This window comes from Anser cygnoides, chromosome 1 (assembly GCF_040182565.1).
Source record: "Anser cygnoides isolate HZ-2024a breed goose chromosome 1, Taihu_goose_T2T_genome, whole genome shotgun sequence".
Taxonomy (NCBI): domain Eukaryota; kingdom Metazoa; phylum Chordata; class Aves; order Anseriformes; family Anatidae; genus Anser; species Anser cygnoides.
In genome coordinates, this window is record NC_089873.1 from 28,910 (window position 1) to 47,671 (window position 18,762).

Consider the following 18,762-nt stretch of genomic DNA (forward strand, 5'->3'; position numbering starts at 1 on the left):
GGTTATTGTTGCATCTAATTTAGCTAATAGATCTCGTCCCAAGAGTGGAATCGGGCATTCTGGTACATACAAAAAATCATGGTTTAGTTCCTTACCCCCAAAACGCAAATCAAGGGGTTGTAAGAATGGCCGTTCCTCCTCCTTCCCTGTGGCTCCAATTATTGTAGTTGTCTTAGTTCCTAATCGTCCTTTTAAACTATTTAACACTGAATATGTTGCTCCTATTACGTTTACAGATGAATTAACACAGAGAAAGAAGCTCCTGTAACCAACAACAACAAAAAAATTCAAGCCTCTCGCTTCGTTTCCTAGCTTTATTTCAACTAGTGGACCTGCTAGGGTAGATGCCCCAGGTCCCCGTCATTTCTGACTGTTGTAAGTTTATCCTGCAGCCTAAGACAAATTCTTTCTGATATCAGGGGCCGATTGCCCTAGAAAGAGGCTAGCCAATTGCCTCTGTTTGTTTTCTGAAGCCAGGTCCAAATTTTCTGTCCTTTTTTTTTTTTCATTGCATTTCAAAGTTGGTCCAAAAATTCAAAAATTCCATAGGGTTTTCTTTTGGACCTTGTTGGAACAGATTCTCAATTCCCAATTTAACCAGATTTTGGTATTTACATAATTTCCAGGGTGGTAAGGGTCTCGGGGCGGGGGGGGGGGGGCGATGTCGATCAGGGGAATGCAATGGTTGAAAGTTCCCTGAGCGGTCCCATTGGCAATCTGAGCTCACACAGGAACTCAGGTTGTTTTAAGAGTTAGCTGCTTTTCTGTTTCCATGACAACTCTCTCGGACCCATCATGGTCCCTCCGCCCCAGAGGGCTCACACCGTGATTTTGAGATCTCAGCCTCGGGTTGAGGCGGAACTATTAACATTCCTACATCCTCTTCCCCTGCTCGTTCAACTTCAAACAGCTCTGTTAAATACTACATGCCACAAAACCTTTAACACCTTCAACAACCCTTTTAACACTTCCTTTATCTTCCTCCAGCCTGTACTTTTCTAATGCCAACACCAAAGGCTCAGTCAGGGGCCAGCTTAATTCCATACATTTCCCTCCAAGATGCTGAAACAAAGTATCAGTATACAACATTTCATCCTATTTTCCTTCTCTCCTCAAAAACAACATTAATTGCAAGACACTGTTATAGTCGATTGATCCATAAAGTGGCCATTTAGTTTATATAGTGGCCACAATTGATTGCAATACTTAGCGGAAATCCTCTTGCTTTCCGCGCCCCCCCCACTCCCCGTTCCGACAATATCCTTGCAATGTGCCAACCCAAGGAGGCTTTCTTTAAAACGTCTTTGTTTTGGATATTACCCATTTCCTTGATTTCCCATTCCCTTTTATTTATTTATATTAATTACTGTCCCTTGTTTCAATTTCCACGCAAACCTTTTTTTGGAAGGTTTTTACTATGTTTTCCTAATCTTCTCAAATGTCCCAATTCTCTGGGATTAGACTCCACATACAAACTTCACTATTTCAGATTATTAATGAGCCCCGTTCCATATCATAAATCTGGATCATAAATCCACAGGACTTCGGAAAAACACCTGAAGCACTCAGCCTTCCGTCTTCTAGACAAACAATACCACCTTTTCCACAAAATTTACATTTCAACAAGGCCGAATTTCAAGCCGAATGCTAATTTTTCTCACGCACTTTGTTAGTAAGCCTACACAAAACAAGGAATCACTCCTGTGTATCCATCAAGATGGGGGGTTTAAAAGGTATTGAGGCCTAAATAAATTCGCTCTCCCCCTTCTTACCAAATTCCCAGGGCTCAAGCCCGAACCACCAAAGAAGTGACTCTACATTCTACCGCTTTGATAATCAGTCAGCCCCCCTCCCCCGATACTTGGGAAACTGACCAAACACCACCGCAAATATACCGAAACTTTTAACCTGTTACTTAGATAATGCTCCCACCTTCCTCCTTGTCACACTCAAAACATTTAAGAACGAAATAGGATTACAAGATGCACCGCCGGGCCCATATATTGGGCACCACCAATCAACATTTGGATAAAACAGCACTTCTTTTCGGTCTGTCATGCGCTTTGTTCGTCTCCGGCCGCTCCCCTCGCAGAGAATACAGAACCGCGGATCGGAACTCCGCACTCGCTTCGCAGCGATGCTGCGTCTCACTCACAACACAATCACGCAATCACACAGAGAGGCCCCTTGCACTTCTCGCTCACAAAATAACATTAATTGTAAGATAGTATTGTACTGTAAGGTTCCGTTTTCTGGACAACTTTCTTGATCTTCTAGTTCATACTGTGGCCACCAAACATTACAGTAATCAACCAGTTTACCCTTTCGTAACTCCTGCCCGAAACACCCCTCCTTCCAGTGTGCTAGTAAACAGCCCAAAGGGGAGGATCGCGGTACCGAAGCATTACCGCACAGAGTACTTTTAAGTTTTTCCATTATCAGCTATAGCTTTTACCGAACCGAACCAGATGCTGAGCCTGCAGCAAAACCAGACCACTGATGCCAAACCTGCAGCGCTTTCGCGACTGTCTGACGGACGGCGCCTAGGCTTACCACGGGAATTCCCTAGCCCAACCGTGCGTGGCTTTCGCTGCGTCTGACCGGCAAGCTCCCAGACCAGATCGGTACCGATTACCAGAAAGCACCTTTTTCTTACCCTTTCAGAGGTACGTTGTGAGCAGCGGGGGTCGGTCGCGGCCGATGGCTCCCCGAGAAACTCCTCGGTGCCGGCTGGAGCGTGATCAGTTCGCGAGCCGCCTCAGCAGTGCCCACGAGGCCCCACCTGGGTCGCCAAAATGTTAGCGTTCATGAAAACACATAATCCACAAAGTGATTATATAAAGGTGCTTTATTAGGCGCCGGAAGTTAGGGGCACGCCTGCCCAAATCTAACTTCATCTGATTTGTTCTCTTAGTTCTCTTTTATCTCCTAAGATATTACATATGCATTAGGTTTCACAACTCATCTATGCATATTCATTTCCTAGCTCCGCCTAGCCTCGCTTCGTATGCTAATTATCTTATCAGTCCTTCTGCGCTTGCGTACTAATCTCTGGTGGTCGTCTGGGGGGTCGTCGGGATGAAGTAAGATGTCTTCATCAGAGTTGAACTTTTTAACCTTTCCTTCTCACGCATGCTCTCTAAGCCCTTGGTCTCAGTCCAAACTGCAAGGTTGGTTTGATCCAGTTCCCAGAGTCCAAGAAGCCCCAGTTATCTAGATGTCTGGCAAATTGAGCATTCTTTTAGTCCTCCTTACTCCTCATCATGAATTGGTGCATTCTCATGTTACCCTTGCACATATATTTTGTATCTTCCAAGTACAGCCTCGGAACAGTACATCGCAAATGTAACATATTAAACAATATTGTATTATTTCTTCTTCTGTTACTAAGAAAGTGACCTGCTTTGCTCCTATTCTAAAGACTATCACAGCCCACCTTGCCTGTGGCACCTGATAAGCAGAAGAGAAAGCAACCACAGCAGCAAAAGCCACAGCACCCCTAGGACAGTTACTCTCAACCGCTCTTTTACTTCACCCACTCACCTAACCCCCGAGGCAGATGTTTCCATCTGCTCTCAAGCCACCTAAAGCACCTCTAAAAGGCAAAATGGATTTTTATTCTACTTTTTGTAATAACTTAACTGCGGTGACAACCACACCCCAAAAATAACTGCTACCTCTGTTCATTGCTCACCTTGCCTTAGGTAGCTCGGGTCGCAACGTCCTGTATTGCGCACTGCATTTCAGCTTGAACAAAGGAAAACACGGTCAAAAGATAAACATTCAGCTGCCAGCATTACCACCCACCCTTCAACACCACAAGTGACCCTATATTTAATTTTATCATTTCAAAAGAGCAGTCCACTTGCCTCTGTACCTGGAAAGTAGATCCAAGCTCAAACGCGGCCACCTGCAAGGCCGGGGGGGGGGGGGGGGGGGGAGGGGGAGGCATTTGGCAGCCACCTGCAAGGTGGGGGGGGCACCTGGCAGTTTTGCTCTAACAGACCCTACTAGTTACCTCAAAAAGATGGGCTTACCGGTCTCGATTTGAAACGCATCAGTCCATAGGCTCTGACCCACCTAAAGAACCCTGCAACTGACTGAAGGAAAAACAAAGCCCCCACCCCAAAGAGCAGCCCAGGCAGAATGCCTGCCCTAATCATGTGGAAAATGGGAGGGGCCGTGCATGAGAAGAGATAAAGAGAGCAGGAGGAACAGCAGCCCTGTTTTTGGTCTGGCTTAGGTCAACAGCGTGCAGAGTGCAGCACAGGCAATCAGCCTGTTTCTCCTGAAAGACTTACCTTAGCTTTGGTGAAGGAAACTGACCGGGCTGACAACCCTCTCACCTTTTTGCACCACTCCACAACATGGGGAATTCACCTCTCCAAGGCTGCACGAGGGAACTGCAGAACCAAGACAAAGCACACCCTGAGGCACCTCATAACCACAGCCTACCTACCTACTGCAATACCTCTGCAATACTTATACCTCTCTTCCCAGCTGTTTTACCTCTGCTGCTCTCCATCTCCAAATCACATTCTTTTAACTGTCACGCAGAGCGGTGGTCCTCCAGGTGCCATAGAGCAGCGCCATTATTTTTTTTCTTTTTTAATTTCAAAACAGCTTCCCTTCGAAGCTTCCCTTCCGCTTCCCTCTGGAAATGGACAGTAGGTCAAGCCAGTCAACGAGTTGCCAACGCAGAGCTTCACAGTTCCAGAAGGTGCTCTTTCATTCGACTGATTCCTCATAAGTGTTACCTACCACTAGCAAAAGCAATAAACAGACTGCAAACAGGCACCGCCACATTTGACAAACTTCATGTTTTTAATTTTATCATTTCAAAACAGCAGTCCGCTTGCCTTTACATCTGAAAAGGCAGATCAAACCAGTCACCAAGTTGCCGAACAAGAACTTGACAGTTCCAGGAAGTGCTGTTTCCTTTGACCGGTTCCTCCTAAGGTTTACCTACTGCTGGAAAAAAAGAAAAAAAGACTCTGTGCCAGCTGCCCTTAAGTACTCACCCAGAGCTTGAGTATTCGCCCAGAGACAGACCAGATGTCTTTCCCAAAAGAGTCAGGACAATGTGTTATTGCACTGTTGGACCACCATGTTAGCTACCATTACTAATTGCCAGGCAGGACAGCTCCAGGCCAAACACACACATAAAAAGGCACACTACAAACATCATGAACAAAACATGGGAAAAGAATTACTTACACTATAAGAATTACTATAACAATTACTCACCTGAAGAAGAGCTGCATGCAATAAAGGCACCTACTACTATATAGATTAATCTACTTTAGATGATCCTACTAGATGGTACCTTAAATAGACATACTTATCTCTTTCAACTTGGAAACACACCAGCCCATAGACTCTGACCCACCTAAAAAAAAGAAAAAAAAAAACAAAACAAAACAAAACAAAAAAACACAAAAAACTGCAACTGACTGAAGGAAAAACAAAGCACTTACCCCCAAAGAGCAGCTCAGGCAGAATGAGCTCTCTAATAGGACACCTGCGGCTCACAGCATTAGGCCCCACCCGGCACCCTGCCCCAATCACCTGGGAAAGAGGAGGGGCAAAGCACAGGAAGGGATAAAGAGTGCAGGAGGAGCAGCAGCTGCATTTTTTTTATTTGGCTTAGCTCAATGGTGTGTGGAGTGTTACTAGAAGCAACAATTTCTGTGCTTTTGCTTCAATTCTGATTATTGAGACAACAATATGACCAAGTAGGTAACTAAAACTTTTTTTTGACTGTAATTAGTTGAAACCTTTCTTTACATAGGTAGAAATAATCTAGGAGTGTAACAGATTACAAACCACCAAAAAAGCAATTCAATGTAGTAAAATAACTCACAGGAGAAGTAACATACCTTAGTAGACTATCTAAAAAACAAAAGGCTATGCAGATAGGTCCGAAAAAGTCAACCCAATCAAGATCTGAAAAGGGTACAGACATTCTCAAAAGGAGAAAGGAAAAAATAGTGGCACAGTACAAGCTGGAAAGGATGCTGCGCAGATTTAAAAGATCTGTAAGACCTCAGGAGGGACCTGAGCAGAGCACCTAGGTCCTTGGAAAGTGTGTGTGGGGGGGGGGGGGTAGGCAGGGACTAGGAATACTAAGTTGAGGAGAAAATGAGCGTTGTGAGCCTGAAGTGTGTACAAGCATCATAAAGAGGGCTCCTGAGAGGACGGGGAAACAAAGGGAAAGCTGCTTACTTCTGAGCAGTAGTCCTTGATCTTCATGCCACAGACATTTGTCTCACATGCTCAGCACATGAGTTTAGGGGCCCCCGTACATTGAAGGCTTCTTACCTCTAAGTCCTACATGGCTCTGCCTGCGTTACTGAATTTTTTCGCCAGCAGGTGGGGGCAGAGGATGCTACCACCCTCATCGTCAGAACAGCTGACACAGCTTCCCAAACTGTTTTCTCAATAATGGAAGCAGTGCAAACCACGTGGAAAACCACACGTGAAAACAGCAGAAACATGTGCCCCATGTCGTCTCAGGGAGGAAGTAACTGCCCTGAGCAACGTGCCCTTACCCACTACGAAGCTGAGCGGCAATGTGAAAAACTACATTTCCCGGCATGCCACGGAAACCAACATGGCCGACAGGAAGCTCGAAACCCAAAGACCACGACTCCCAGCATGCTGTGGGGCAAGATCCTCAGGTCACCTGACTCTGTGGATGCCCTGGAGCCAGCCCCTGGCTTCCTCACCTGCAGCCCGACCCCCACCCCCCACCCCCCACCCCCCACCCCCCACCCGAGGCTTTCCCTGCCCCAGCCGCTCCGCCAGCAGTATCACGTTTCCAGCAGCAGGTGGCAGCATAGGGCGAAGCACAACTACTGCGCATGCACGCCGGCCCCCCGCTGGAGGTACTGCTTTTTCACCAGCCGACTCCGTGCATGCGTGGAACCAGGCACGGCTTCTCATAATGTTTTCTTGTTAACAGAAGCAGTGGGATCCACGCAGAAAACCACACGGAAACAGCAAAAAGAGGTACCCCGGTCCACTGGTGGGGAGGAAACAACTGCTCTTCCTACCTGGCTCCGTGTTGCTCCCGGCTTGGAAGCCGAGTGGCAACGTGGAACTATATTTCCCAGCATACCGCAGAAGCCAAAGTGGCCGACAGGAAGCTCGGAGCCCAAAGACCACAACTCCCGGCATGCTGCGGGGCACGAGGCCTGGCAGTTGCTACAGCGCATGCGCATCTCCTCCGTCTGCAGTACCTCCCTTTCGCCAGCAGGTGGGAGCAGAGAGCGACGCGTCACCGCAGCGCCTCTTCGCCTACAGCACCGCTCGCTGTTCGGCCACCAGGTGACACCAGGCGCCGCCGCGCCACCCTGCTCCATGCATGGGCGGAAACAGAACGGCAGGCACGGCTTCCCAGGCCGTCTGCTCGTTAAGGGAAGCGGCGGGAGCCGCGTGGAACACCACACAAGAACGGCAAGAAAAAGCACCCCGCTCCACGGGCACGGAGGAAGTAACTGCCCATCCTAAATGGCCCCGTGCTGAGCAGCAACGTGAAACTACAGTTCGCAGCATGCTCTGGAAACCAATGTGGCCAATCAAAAGCCCGGAGCTCGAAGACCACAACTCCCGGCATGCTGTGGGGCAAGACGCTCCCAGCCACCTGACCCAGCTGACGCCCCGCCCCAGAGTCAAATCCGTGCTTTCTGATCCGCTGCCTACTACCCCAGCCACGGATCCCGCAGGACCCAGCCGCCCCAACACCCTTCCCTCCCCTCTGCCACGGACGCCCAGGCCCTCCCTCACCTGCTCCTCCGCAGCAGCCACAGCCCAGGTCACCCTCGCCAATCACTCCGTCCACGCAGACCAGCCCCAGCACACCTGGCCCAGGGAGCAAAGACAGCACAGGCCTACCCCCACCATTGCTGCCCTTGCCCCCCCCCGCAGGGTGGCCCCCACACCCAGATCACTTGTCTGTGTCCATTGGCTCCCCCATGGACAATAAACACAGGGCCAACACCCCAGCCCCCGCCCCCTCCACACCCAGGAACCTGCACCCAGCAGCACAGCCACGGCCACTTACAGTGTCCACAAACACAGAGGGCAGCACAAGCCAGAAAGCAAACTTTATTAAACTCTTACACAGGACTCCTGGGAGGGAGACTGCGGCAGAACTCCCTGCCCAGACATTCTCCCCTTCCCCTGGGGGGCTGCGGGGCTCAGGCATCCAGCAGGTCCATCCGTCCGTCTCAGCATCCATGCCCTGGGGAACAGCTGCCTCCTGCAGAAATGGGCTGTGAGGCACAGAAGGAGCAAGAAAAAGGAAAAGGGCACAAGTGGGATACAAGCAGCAAGAGAGGAACTGGGTGGACAGACAGACAGCAGGGCAGAGGGACAGAAGAACCACCCGGCGGGCAGGGAGCAGGACAGGGGTGATCGACAGGGTTGGACAGAGAGTCCAACAGAGGCACAATTGCGAAAGCCAGGATGACCGAGAGTAATAGCAATTTTACTGACATCAGACAGCATTAGTTTGGGATGAAATCAGAGTTTTGGTTTTTGGATCAGAGATGACTTGGTTGAACAGTCTCTGCCTTTCCAGTATTTGAAAGGAAAAGGCATGAGGATAAGCACACAAGTATGAAGCTATTATTACCAACAGAGATGCTGGAAGTAGGCTTCTCAATATCGCTTTTGGTACTTGTGGAGTAATTGCCTTGAGTAACTAGGCAAATTAAACTAATATTCACATTTTAAAGAAAATGTACAGCATTCAAAAAGCTTTCAGGGTGGAGGGTAGCTGCGCTTCCTAAGCGTTCCCTAGGCCTCCAACTTTACATGCTATTGCACTAGGGGAACTTGGTGTGCTGACTCTAAGGAACAGTACAGAGCGTAGAGCAGAGTGGAGACACCACGGATAGGCTCTGTGATGAGACGTGGACCTGATGCTCTTATGTGCACCAAGACTGATAAGCTGCAGGTTTACCATCCTTGTGAGAAAAATCTCAATTTTCTTCAGACAGGATCTTCTGTGAGGCTATTTTATTCGTGATTGCAATGGCGAGTGTCCTGTCAATCAGGAACACATTTTAGTAAACAAATCATAACCTTTTATTCCCTATTACCCGACACCTGATCACCTCCCCTGTTTCCTCATTGGCTAAGTACTACAGGTTCACAAGCTACTCGACGCTCCTCTATACCATGTATGTACAATTTTTCTGTTTTTTCAACCCTTTAATTTCTCCTTTCTTATGTTTTGAGAACTTGTGATCTTTGTTTTACTGTTCTCACATTGCTCATCTTGTTTTTCTCAAGCTTCTACCTTATTTTGGAACAGTGAGGCCTTCTACTGTCCACTTATCTACAGGTGACCCATTCGATGATAAACTGGAGCTGATTGATACAGCGGTGCACTAAGGGTTAAGAAGAAGGTTACTCACAGGCATAGAGTGGTAACCAGGCTAGAATAAGAGGAAGTGGGAACCAATAGGAAGTTGCTAGGCTCGGACGGGCCTATAGAGGGCTATGCATGATCAAAAGGAATGCGCTAATCAGAAGTCTGTAACTACGCACGCTAGCTGCTTGCAGTGCATGTAGCTGGCTCAGAAAGTTATATAATATCTGGCATTGGAACAATAAAGGGTCTCCATTTCTCGACTATCTTGGAGTCTGTGTCCTCATTCCCTTCACTTATCTACTTAGCATTTCTCCTTATTATGACTACACAATTACCTTGGAATACAGAAAAGTAATTCTGTACTGCAAAAACACAACTTTGTTTCTCACACCCTGAGCCAACCACCTGTCATGGTTTTGACAGAACGTTGTACTCTAGTGAACTTTTGCTCATTATATCATCATTATAATACCAAAACACATCTCCATCCCAAAAGCTCCATGCCTCCAAGCTGCGGCCACCCCTCACTGAGCACACGCTCTGAATTTCTCAGACCCCTATAGCTTTAAACGAAAGCAAGAAAACTTTACAAATCATAACCAAGATATGCCTGACTAGAGTCACTCAAGCTCCACCTAAAAGGGACAGAAAATAATCACAGAATCATAGAATATCCCGAATTGGAAGGGATCCACAAGGATCATCGAGCCCAACTCCCGGCATCACACAGCTCAACCCCAAAATTCAGACCATATGACTAAGTGCACAGTCCAAACGCTTCTTAAACTCCGACAGACTTGGTGAAGCGACTACTGCCCTGGGGAGACTGTTCCAGTGCTCAGCAACCCTCTCAGCGAAGAATCTCTTCCTGATGTCTAGCCTGAACCTCTCCTGCCGCAGGTTGACACCATTCCCACGGGTCCTATCACTGGTCACTAAAGAGAATAGATTGGTGGATAATGTAAACTGGCTTAAGTGAAAGGGGATGTTAGGGAAGATACCATCACAAAAGGATACCTTTCTGACTTCCAGGATCAGTCGACGGGCTGAGCCTCTCTTCCCCCCGCACTGGGATGTCGTGGGGTAAGATTTGAATGCTTGGTTGTACCAGGCGTCTCCGTAGAAACTTAGAAATCTCTACAGCCTTTGTGCCTTTTAATGCGTTAATAGCCAGGACGAGTACCTGTGTATTTCATGTGTGCTCGCTTGCTTTTGCGGACAGTGAATTTATCGCCGGCAATTCCAAAGAACCTGTGTCCCTGTTGCTGTAATAAACTGCCCTTCGTTGCATTGTTCCTAGCCGTGACAGTTCTCATTGAACACAACTAGAGCGAAGGTGTGCTACGTTATTGGTGAATCCGTGACCGTGGTAGTTCAGTACCCCGAATCCGACCAGACCCGTAACAGTTAGTCAGCTACGCCCCTTAACGCGACAGTATTTCATAGGGAAAAACATCAAGCCTAAGATTTCTCATCCCTAAGGCCTTAGGGGGGCAGGCAGAGAAGGAACCAGAGATGCTTAGTATGTCTCCTGAGAATCGCAGCTTACAGTTACTCCACATCTTCTGGTCTCACGGGATGAGGCAGAGGTATAATTAATTCCTTCTCCATCTCTCTGGAAAGAGTTTTCCTCCTATCTGTGACAAAGGAGAAAAATGTTATGGTCGTGGAAGTCGTTATACAAAGCCACACTCGGTGAATTCACTATTACAGGTAAGATCGTTTTTAATCGAAAACACCTCAGCAGCAGTGTTACCACTGCAAACATAGCGCTGCACAAAAATTCAACTCAAGATAAAGGAAAGGGCGAGCTAAAAGGACAAATGACGTGACCGAAGGCATCTGCAACAACCATCTGGTAGATGGTTGTCCACAGCCCTCGGATTCCATGGTCGTCTTTCCTGCCAAATGAATCCTGGAAGAACAAGAAAAGATACACAACATGTCCACAAAAACTTTTGGGGAGGCTACTGAAAAGAAAAACAAAAAAATAGAAACAGCATGCAGCTAGTACGTCGGTTTTGTTAACAGAGTAACATTAACATACTAGAAATTTCCACATTCTATGTAGCCCCAAGGTGATGCTGGGTACATCCACTGACATTAATGGGGTGGCACAATGTAAGAAATAGTTAATAGACAAGGTACACCTGAGGTGCACAGATTGCATATTCCATGCGACAAAAAAGGCACAGCTTGGCACCCAGTTTGGATCAGCTTGCGTATGAGTCTGCTGATACGTGAGTATATACAGCAAGCAGAAAAGTCTTTTACTCCACAGACTCAGTTTCATTTATGTATATACATACATATACATATGTGTATGTATCTCTCTCTCTCTCTATGTATATATATATATAAACAAACAAACGTTGGGAACTTCATAACCACTTGAGTAACTATCATTAGCTATGCCTACGCTGAAAGCCAGGACTATGCCTAAGTGATTAAGTAAACACGGAGTCTTATCTGTGAAATGCTGAAAATGCCCCATAACCACTGGGGGGCTTATGCACGGTGTACATAATTTTTGCGCAAACATGCATCTTACTACACAAAGAGGAGGGGCGAGGCAGACAAAGGTTTTAGGGACTCGTCAAGACCAGAACAGCCACTGGGCAATCGCTCAGATGTGCAAAGCCCAGCTAAAACCTGCACAAATCCACCGAAGGAAGGAGGCTACCTACTTGTCTGCTTAAAATAACCTCTACAAAGAACGTATTACAAAATCAAAAACGAAACCAAACCATCATCCAGCAAAGCAAACGTCTGGAATACAATGGGCTAAAACTGACAGCTGAGGTTTGATTCTTTAGCAATTTCAAAGGTTTCCAGATCCTACCTGACTTCTCGTGGATGGTGGCGTTGCAGCACAGAAATGAGGGGAGCGGGAAGATCGCAACAGGCCAAACGCAGTGCTGAGCTCCTACAGGAGCTGGTGGGATAGCACTGACAAGAGTGAGACAGGCTGTCAGCCTTCTGCACGAGCTGAAGAAGAGGAGCGCAAGTGTCCGAAGAAGCTGTTTCTTCTCATACTTCATTTAATACACACCGTCTTTAAATCCAGGGCGTCTTCTTAGGGAAGAGATAAAGAAGTAGAGTTAGCAGCTCCAAGGACACTTCAGGATCTTAGTTCTTTCTATAGTTAGCTGCTATCCATAAAACCAAACCAGTTAAAATAGAGAGTTACATTAAAAATTCTGGATAATAACAAAAGCATGGGATTTAAAAAAAAAACACGCACAGAAAAGAGGTTAAATTATCTCATTCGTTTCTCAATTCCGCCACAAACTCTACGCTCAGCTCCTCTTAACTCACTCACCCCACTTACCCATCCAAACACAGGGCAGACGCAGCAGTTCTCATCATTCTTGGTAAAAAGACAACATTTTCATGTTTGCTGTCAAATATCATCTCTTTCCAGCACAATTTCCTGCAAGCTATGCTAATTCCTCCAGGCTTTTTAATATATGCTAGAAACTTCGCTGTTTTATCTTAATGACCATCTCGGTGGAAGTCGCCGAGCTGCTATCTTTGATTCTGCTGTCTTCACAAATACAAATAAAACAGTACTTCAGCAACAATCTATGACAAACTAGGCAATACATGCATCTACCTCTTACATAAGAAAGGAAAGAATTTGTAGACAACATCCAGAAAGTATTACCGTGTTAGATATCAGAGTGGTGGGGCAGAATGACAATGCTACACAAGACTGTACTTACACTCCTGGGATTGCACAGGTTTGCTGGAATACAAAAAAAATAAAGTAAGGTCACTATGCGGAACAAGTTCACTCACTCCATTATCACTGTGAATGACAAGAATATTTCAGTAAGCGTTCTTTTAAACCCATGGAAATTTTCAGATTTATGTCAATTTGGCTTCACGAAAACTGAAACTTGCAGTGCAAAGATCATTTATAAAAGCTGTAGCAGGTGAGCTTTTTAGGCACGGATTTTGTCACCTTTTTGGGTAATGTTCATCTCTCTCCCCCATTACCCCCCTTCCCTCCCCTCCCCTCCCCTCCCCCCAAAAAAAAACAAGAAAAAAGATTAAAGGCCACAAACTGGGACTTCTCGGAGGTATGTCTCCATTTTTCACCTTATACACACAGTTTCTTCGCTATGCTAAACTTTCACAATGACTGTATAATAGAGTCTTACTAATATTGTTTCTGTCTGTGAGTTTGATACTACTTCCCCAAGTTGGATGAAACAAGCATTTTTCATTGTGACAGACATCAAAACAAATAATGTCTCTCGTCAGCTATGGAGTCCTGCTGGCAGTATCACCAGCTCACACAGAATCCCATCTAGTTTTTGGGGTCCACCCCATCTATCCTCAGCAGTGGGAAGTTCTTCCAGAAGCAAACAGACTGTTATTCGTTCCTCAATGGAGCTGAGGCTCTGTAAGGCTTTGCTTTTTTCTTCCCTCACTCCCTCTTTTATTTCCAAGCTTTAACTTAAAAGCTAAGCTTGTGGGGCTGGGGGGAATCCCCAAATCAAATCCCAGCCCCAACATCCCATAGTCCCCTACTCTCAGGCCCAGCAATCTACAAATGCACACAATGCTACAGACTGTGGTGGGCAGGTCCTTCAGGGCAGGGATGTTGTCATCTTTTCAGGTGACGTTCAGCTCCCTGAAAGGGCTGAAATGCCACATCCATACTCACTTCCCCTACTTGATTCGCACAGGTGTAGTCAGAGGAACAGGGCCACACCAGCACTCCCTGCTCACAAAGCTCACTGCCTACCTCCAGGTTTGCATCGTTTCCTTGTATTACTGTTAATTCTGACACATTTCTGCTATAAAAGCATATCTCAGTGGCATTAAACAACCAAACGCGTGGACTGTGCTGTCTGCAATATTTTATCCCACACACTCCAATTATTTAATCAGCTGTTGAGCCCGTGCCTCGAGCAAGCATTTTGCTGGGTAACCATCTCCTAGTCTTGAGGGGACATGTGAGAATAATTTTTTCTTGGATAGTATTTACTTCAAATACTCCTGCAAGGCCAGTTTAAGGAATCCACAAATTCCACGGGAGGGAGGCTTGCCTAAATTGTTTCTGTCTTTCTGATAATTTGCTCAATGGAGCATTTCTCCCTTCGGTATTTCTGGGGTAACGACAATGACTTGGATTTCAGAGAAGCAAGGTTTGAAAGGATAGGTAGTATCTTGAAATAGGTCAGATTTCAGGAGTACAATCTCAATACATTCCAAAACCTAAATTCCACAATGCTGCTTCTGCAATCTGAGGGACAAACTCTTCTGCCACAGATGGGCAGGGATATCAGACCAGCGCATAGGAACACTTCAGGAGTCAGCAGAAGTGATAATGAGAGAGCTGCATCCCTCTGTGATAGATACCTGTGTCCGAACAAGCTTTCCTTCCGCTCACAGAGGAAAAGAGCTGGCGTCCTACAAAACGTCTCGCGTCTACCACTTTGGAGTGTTCTCAGTCAGCTTGTCTGTACTTCAACTTCCCTTTGAAGGAAGTAGCAAAGTACATAAAAACCTCCTTCCGGTAGCTTGGCACTGACCTGCAAGTCAGCACCAGGAGAAGGGCTGTGTCACACTTCAGCCCGGAGAAGAGAAGGCTCTGGGGAGACCTCATTACTACCTTTAAACACGTATAGTGGACTTACAAAAGAGACAGGCAAGGACTTTTTACCAGGTCCTGTAGCGACAAGGCAAGACAAGTTTTAAACTGAAGGAAAATAGATTTAGATTGAACAAAAGGAAGAAGTTCTTCTCAATGAGGGTAGTAAGACACTGAAGCAGGCTGCCCAGAGAAGTTGTAGAGGCCTCATTACTGGAGGTACTCAAAGCTGGGCTGGATGGGGCTTTGAGCAACCTGACCTAGTGCAAGATGCCACTGATCGAGGCAGGGGGGATGGACTAGATGATCTTTAAGCGTCCCTTCCAACCCAAACCACTCTACGATTACATGAAAGGAATTGCCTCCCAAGTCATTCTTGACTGACTACAATAAGCATTCTGGAAAGCCCTGCAAGCACTTGTTCATTATTTCTAGGATAATTCTTAAAGCTGAAGCAGGACAAAGTTTTGTCAGCAAAAGCCTTTCGGGAGACTACTGAAAGGAAAACCAAGCCAAACCAAAAAAAAAGAAACAGCAAGTGGCTATTACATCAGTTTTGTTAACAAAGTAACATTAACGTACTAGGAATTTCCACGTTCTTTACCCTCCACCTTTAAAAAGTCACCCAATTCTGTCAGCGTTCACCATTAGCATTCTTTAAAACTTTCACATGGACATCTGAGAAAAACATTCCAAGTCCCTGTCATCGAGGGACAAGAGAAAAAAAAATAGGGATGAGGGGGGGAAGAAGCACAGCCATTCCTTTCCTTGGTAAGGCGAGCAAAAAGCTCAGGCACTCAGCAAAAACATTCTTTGAAAGATAAAACAGAAGAAACTGCACGTTATTTAACCTCAGCTTGTCCTGGTTTCAGCTATTATAGAGTTAATTTTCCTCCTAGTAGCTGGTAGGGTGCTATGTTTTGGATTAGGATGATGCATCAACTGGGATGATGACCCCATTGACTGGGTATTCCAGGTTCACAACCTATCCGACGCTTCACAGACACTACGTGGCCTTCAGTTGCCGGCCTGTTCAATTTCAAATTTCTTTTGACTTTTTTACTGTTCGAAGTGGTAATGTTTCTTCACTGATCTGACTTGACACCGTGATTTTCACCTAGCTGCTCTGAGGAGTCCGGATGTCTGCATTTTACAAGGTTGTCCGTTAAGCTTTCTTATCACTGCGAGCCTATCTCAACACCGCATTCCTTCCCTCTAAACAACGTAACTCTGCAAAAACAACATTTTTATTCCCACAATTCCCCCCTTTTCTTCTTTATAAATTGTTGATTTTTGCAAAACTTTTCTCTGCGGTGTAATTTGGTAGATCTCTTCCTCTTCTTCACCTTCTTTGCTTTCCATCCCCTCTAATATCATCACCTTACGTGAGTAAGGTGGTGGCTCCACGGTCATTTGTTTCGATATTGCAGTTTCAGTGAACCACTGTACGAGTCCTTTTACACAGGGGATAATGCAACAACCAAGGGTCGTCAAAACTCGTGCTACTACGATCAAGGACGCAGATACGGACTCCAGGATCCCTTTCCATTTACCGAGCCAACATTCCGAACATCCCGTGACGGAAAGGCCGCTTCCTAATTACTCTGTCCATTCACTGGCAAGGGCGGGAAACCCTTGCAACGCTCCAATTACTGCGCTACCCTCAGGGTCACTATTGCTGGGCATTAAAGTGCAACAATGGTCGCTCCCGCTCACACACCACCCCCTCCCGCGCCCACCACCCCACCTCACGGCCGCTGCTCCACCGCCCGTCCCCGCCCTCCCGGGGCTCAACCCGCCGCCCTCGCCCACTCTCGAGCGCTCCGGTCGCAGCCGCGACCCCCGACCGCCCCGCCGCCGCTGCCTCCCAGCGGCCCGTTCGGGCCCCCGCGCGCCCGATTCGCTCGGCCCCGCGCTGAATTTGCATGCCCCGCCCCCGGCACCGCCTCTCCCTCCCCGCGGCTCGCCGGCCGCGTGCCCCGCCCACCGAGCCCCTGCGCCCGCCCTCCGCTCCGCGCTGATTGGCGCAGCTCGGCCTCCTCCGAGCGTTCGCCCCGCCCCTTCGTCCTCCCTCCCTCCCCTCCCCTCCGGCGTGATTTGCATGCCCCGCCCATCTCCCCGGAGCCACGCCGCCGGCTGCCGCCTCGTTGGCCGGGGCCCCGGGCCGCCCGCCCCGGGCGGCACCGAGCAGCGCCGCGGGACCTGCGCGCGGCCGGCCGGGCCGGGCCGCTCTCGTCGGCAAGGAAGGCCCGGGCGGCCGGCCGGGCGCGGCAGAAGGGGGAAGGCTGCCGCCGGCGGGGGCCCTCCGACCCTCCGTTCAGCGCCTGCGGACGCCTCCGGAGCGAGGCACGGGGCCGCGGGGCTCGGCCCGGCGCGGCGACCGGGGGAGCGGAGCCGCCGCACGAGAAGGGGCTGCGAGCGCTGAGCGCGCTCGGGCCGGAGGGGAGACGCTTTGTCTGCTCCGGGAGCCGGGAGGAGACGCGACCGGGACGGCGACCCGAGCTGGCCGCGAAGGGGCGTCCGGAACTGGGAAGGACGGCCGGGGGGCGGCTGCTGCTCAGGAACCGGCCGGGCAACCGGACACGCGTGCGGCGGTAGCTTTGCGTGCGCGTACACGTTGTTGTCGTTACTTTCTCTTAATTTGCTGTCCTATTAAACTGTCTTTATCTCAACCCGCACGCTTTACCCACCCCACCCCCGATTCTCCCGCCTTTCCCGGAGTGGGGGACTGAGGCAGCGAGGAAACGGCTGCGCGGCGATGAGCTGTGCGGCAGGTTGAAGCTCAGCAGCCGGAGAGGCTCCCGCTGCCCCGCTGCTGTTATGTGTTATGTAGCCCCGCTACATAACCTGCTCCCGTAAAGCTGGCAAGCGCCGTGTGCTCGGGGTGCACACTACTCCGTGCCCGGGGCGGCACCGACCACCAACTTCGTTGCGGCACCGCGCCTCAGCGGCCCGACCCGGCCGCTGCCGCCCATAGTGCCGGCAAGCCCTGCACTGCACCTCCGCCCTGGGTTCCTCCGAGCCAATCACGGAGCGTTTCCGCCCTGAGTGAAGGCTAGCCGTGACGCCACTTCCGCCCTGGGTTCCCAGCCAATCGTGGAATGCTGCTGCCCTCACTGACGGCTCGCTCGGACACCACATCCGCCCTCACGGTCCAGCCAATCACGGAGCCGTTTTGGCCCTCGGTGAGGGCAAGCCCTGACGTCACTTCCGCCCCCGGTTCCCTCCCACGTAACGGGTCTCAAGGCAGTTTGTTCCCTTTAAACAATAACAGAGCGCGGCTGTACTTCAGGAGCGCATTGCAGTAAGCAAAGCATCAACTATGTTTTGGATTAGGATGAGAAAAGATTGGATTTCTTGAAATCTATAGGAAGCAGTCCGTGAAATGTGATCGCGGACCCTCGCCTTTTAAGCATTAGAGGCAAACGTGCTATCTGTATATGCTCCTTAGAAGCTAAACTGTCAGTCTGCAATTGTTTTACCGTTACTGCAACTCAGGACCGCACTTGGAGCACTGACTCAATGCCGTGTGTGCTGCCTCCAGCTAGCTGTCAGGCGCACACTGCTCCACGGAGAAGTCAAATTTCCTCTGTAATTGCTTACCCAAGGCAGTATGAGACGCAATAGGAAACTACGGAGGAAGCAACCCCTCCTCTGCACTCAGAGTCCGTCCTGCCGTCAGCTACAGCATGGGACAGGAACCGTATTATTCAGATGCGGAGGTATCAAAGATGATCCTCTGAAGTCGCATCGGAGAACTTGAGGCTGGGGGCTG

The 18,762-nt window shown here is 48.6% G+C and overlaps 1 protein-coding gene across 11 annotated transcripts in view; it reads right to left on the minus strand.

The window, feature by feature from the left end:
- The window catches only part of LOC136790012 (delta-1-pyrroline-5-carboxylate synthase-like), a 44,521-nt gene that overhangs the window by 15,701 nt on the left and 10,058 nt on the right, over positions 1–18,762 (minus strand). For 2 of the 11 annotated variants that reach the window (XM_066991707.1, XM_066991751.1), the window contains 4 exons: positions 13,108–13,130; positions 12,435–12,457; positions 12,225–12,331; positions 11,026–11,297 (listed from right to left, as the gene is read on the minus strand). In XM_066991707.1, the coding sequence (XP_066847808.1) occupies positions 12,440–12,457; positions 13,108–13,130 (41 nt within the window). In that variant the 3' untranslated portion in view covers positions 11,026–11,297; positions 12,225–12,331; positions 12,435–12,439. The other 9 variants (XM_066991772.1, XM_066991642.1, XM_066991677.1 and 6 more) reach the window with 8 other exon arrangements.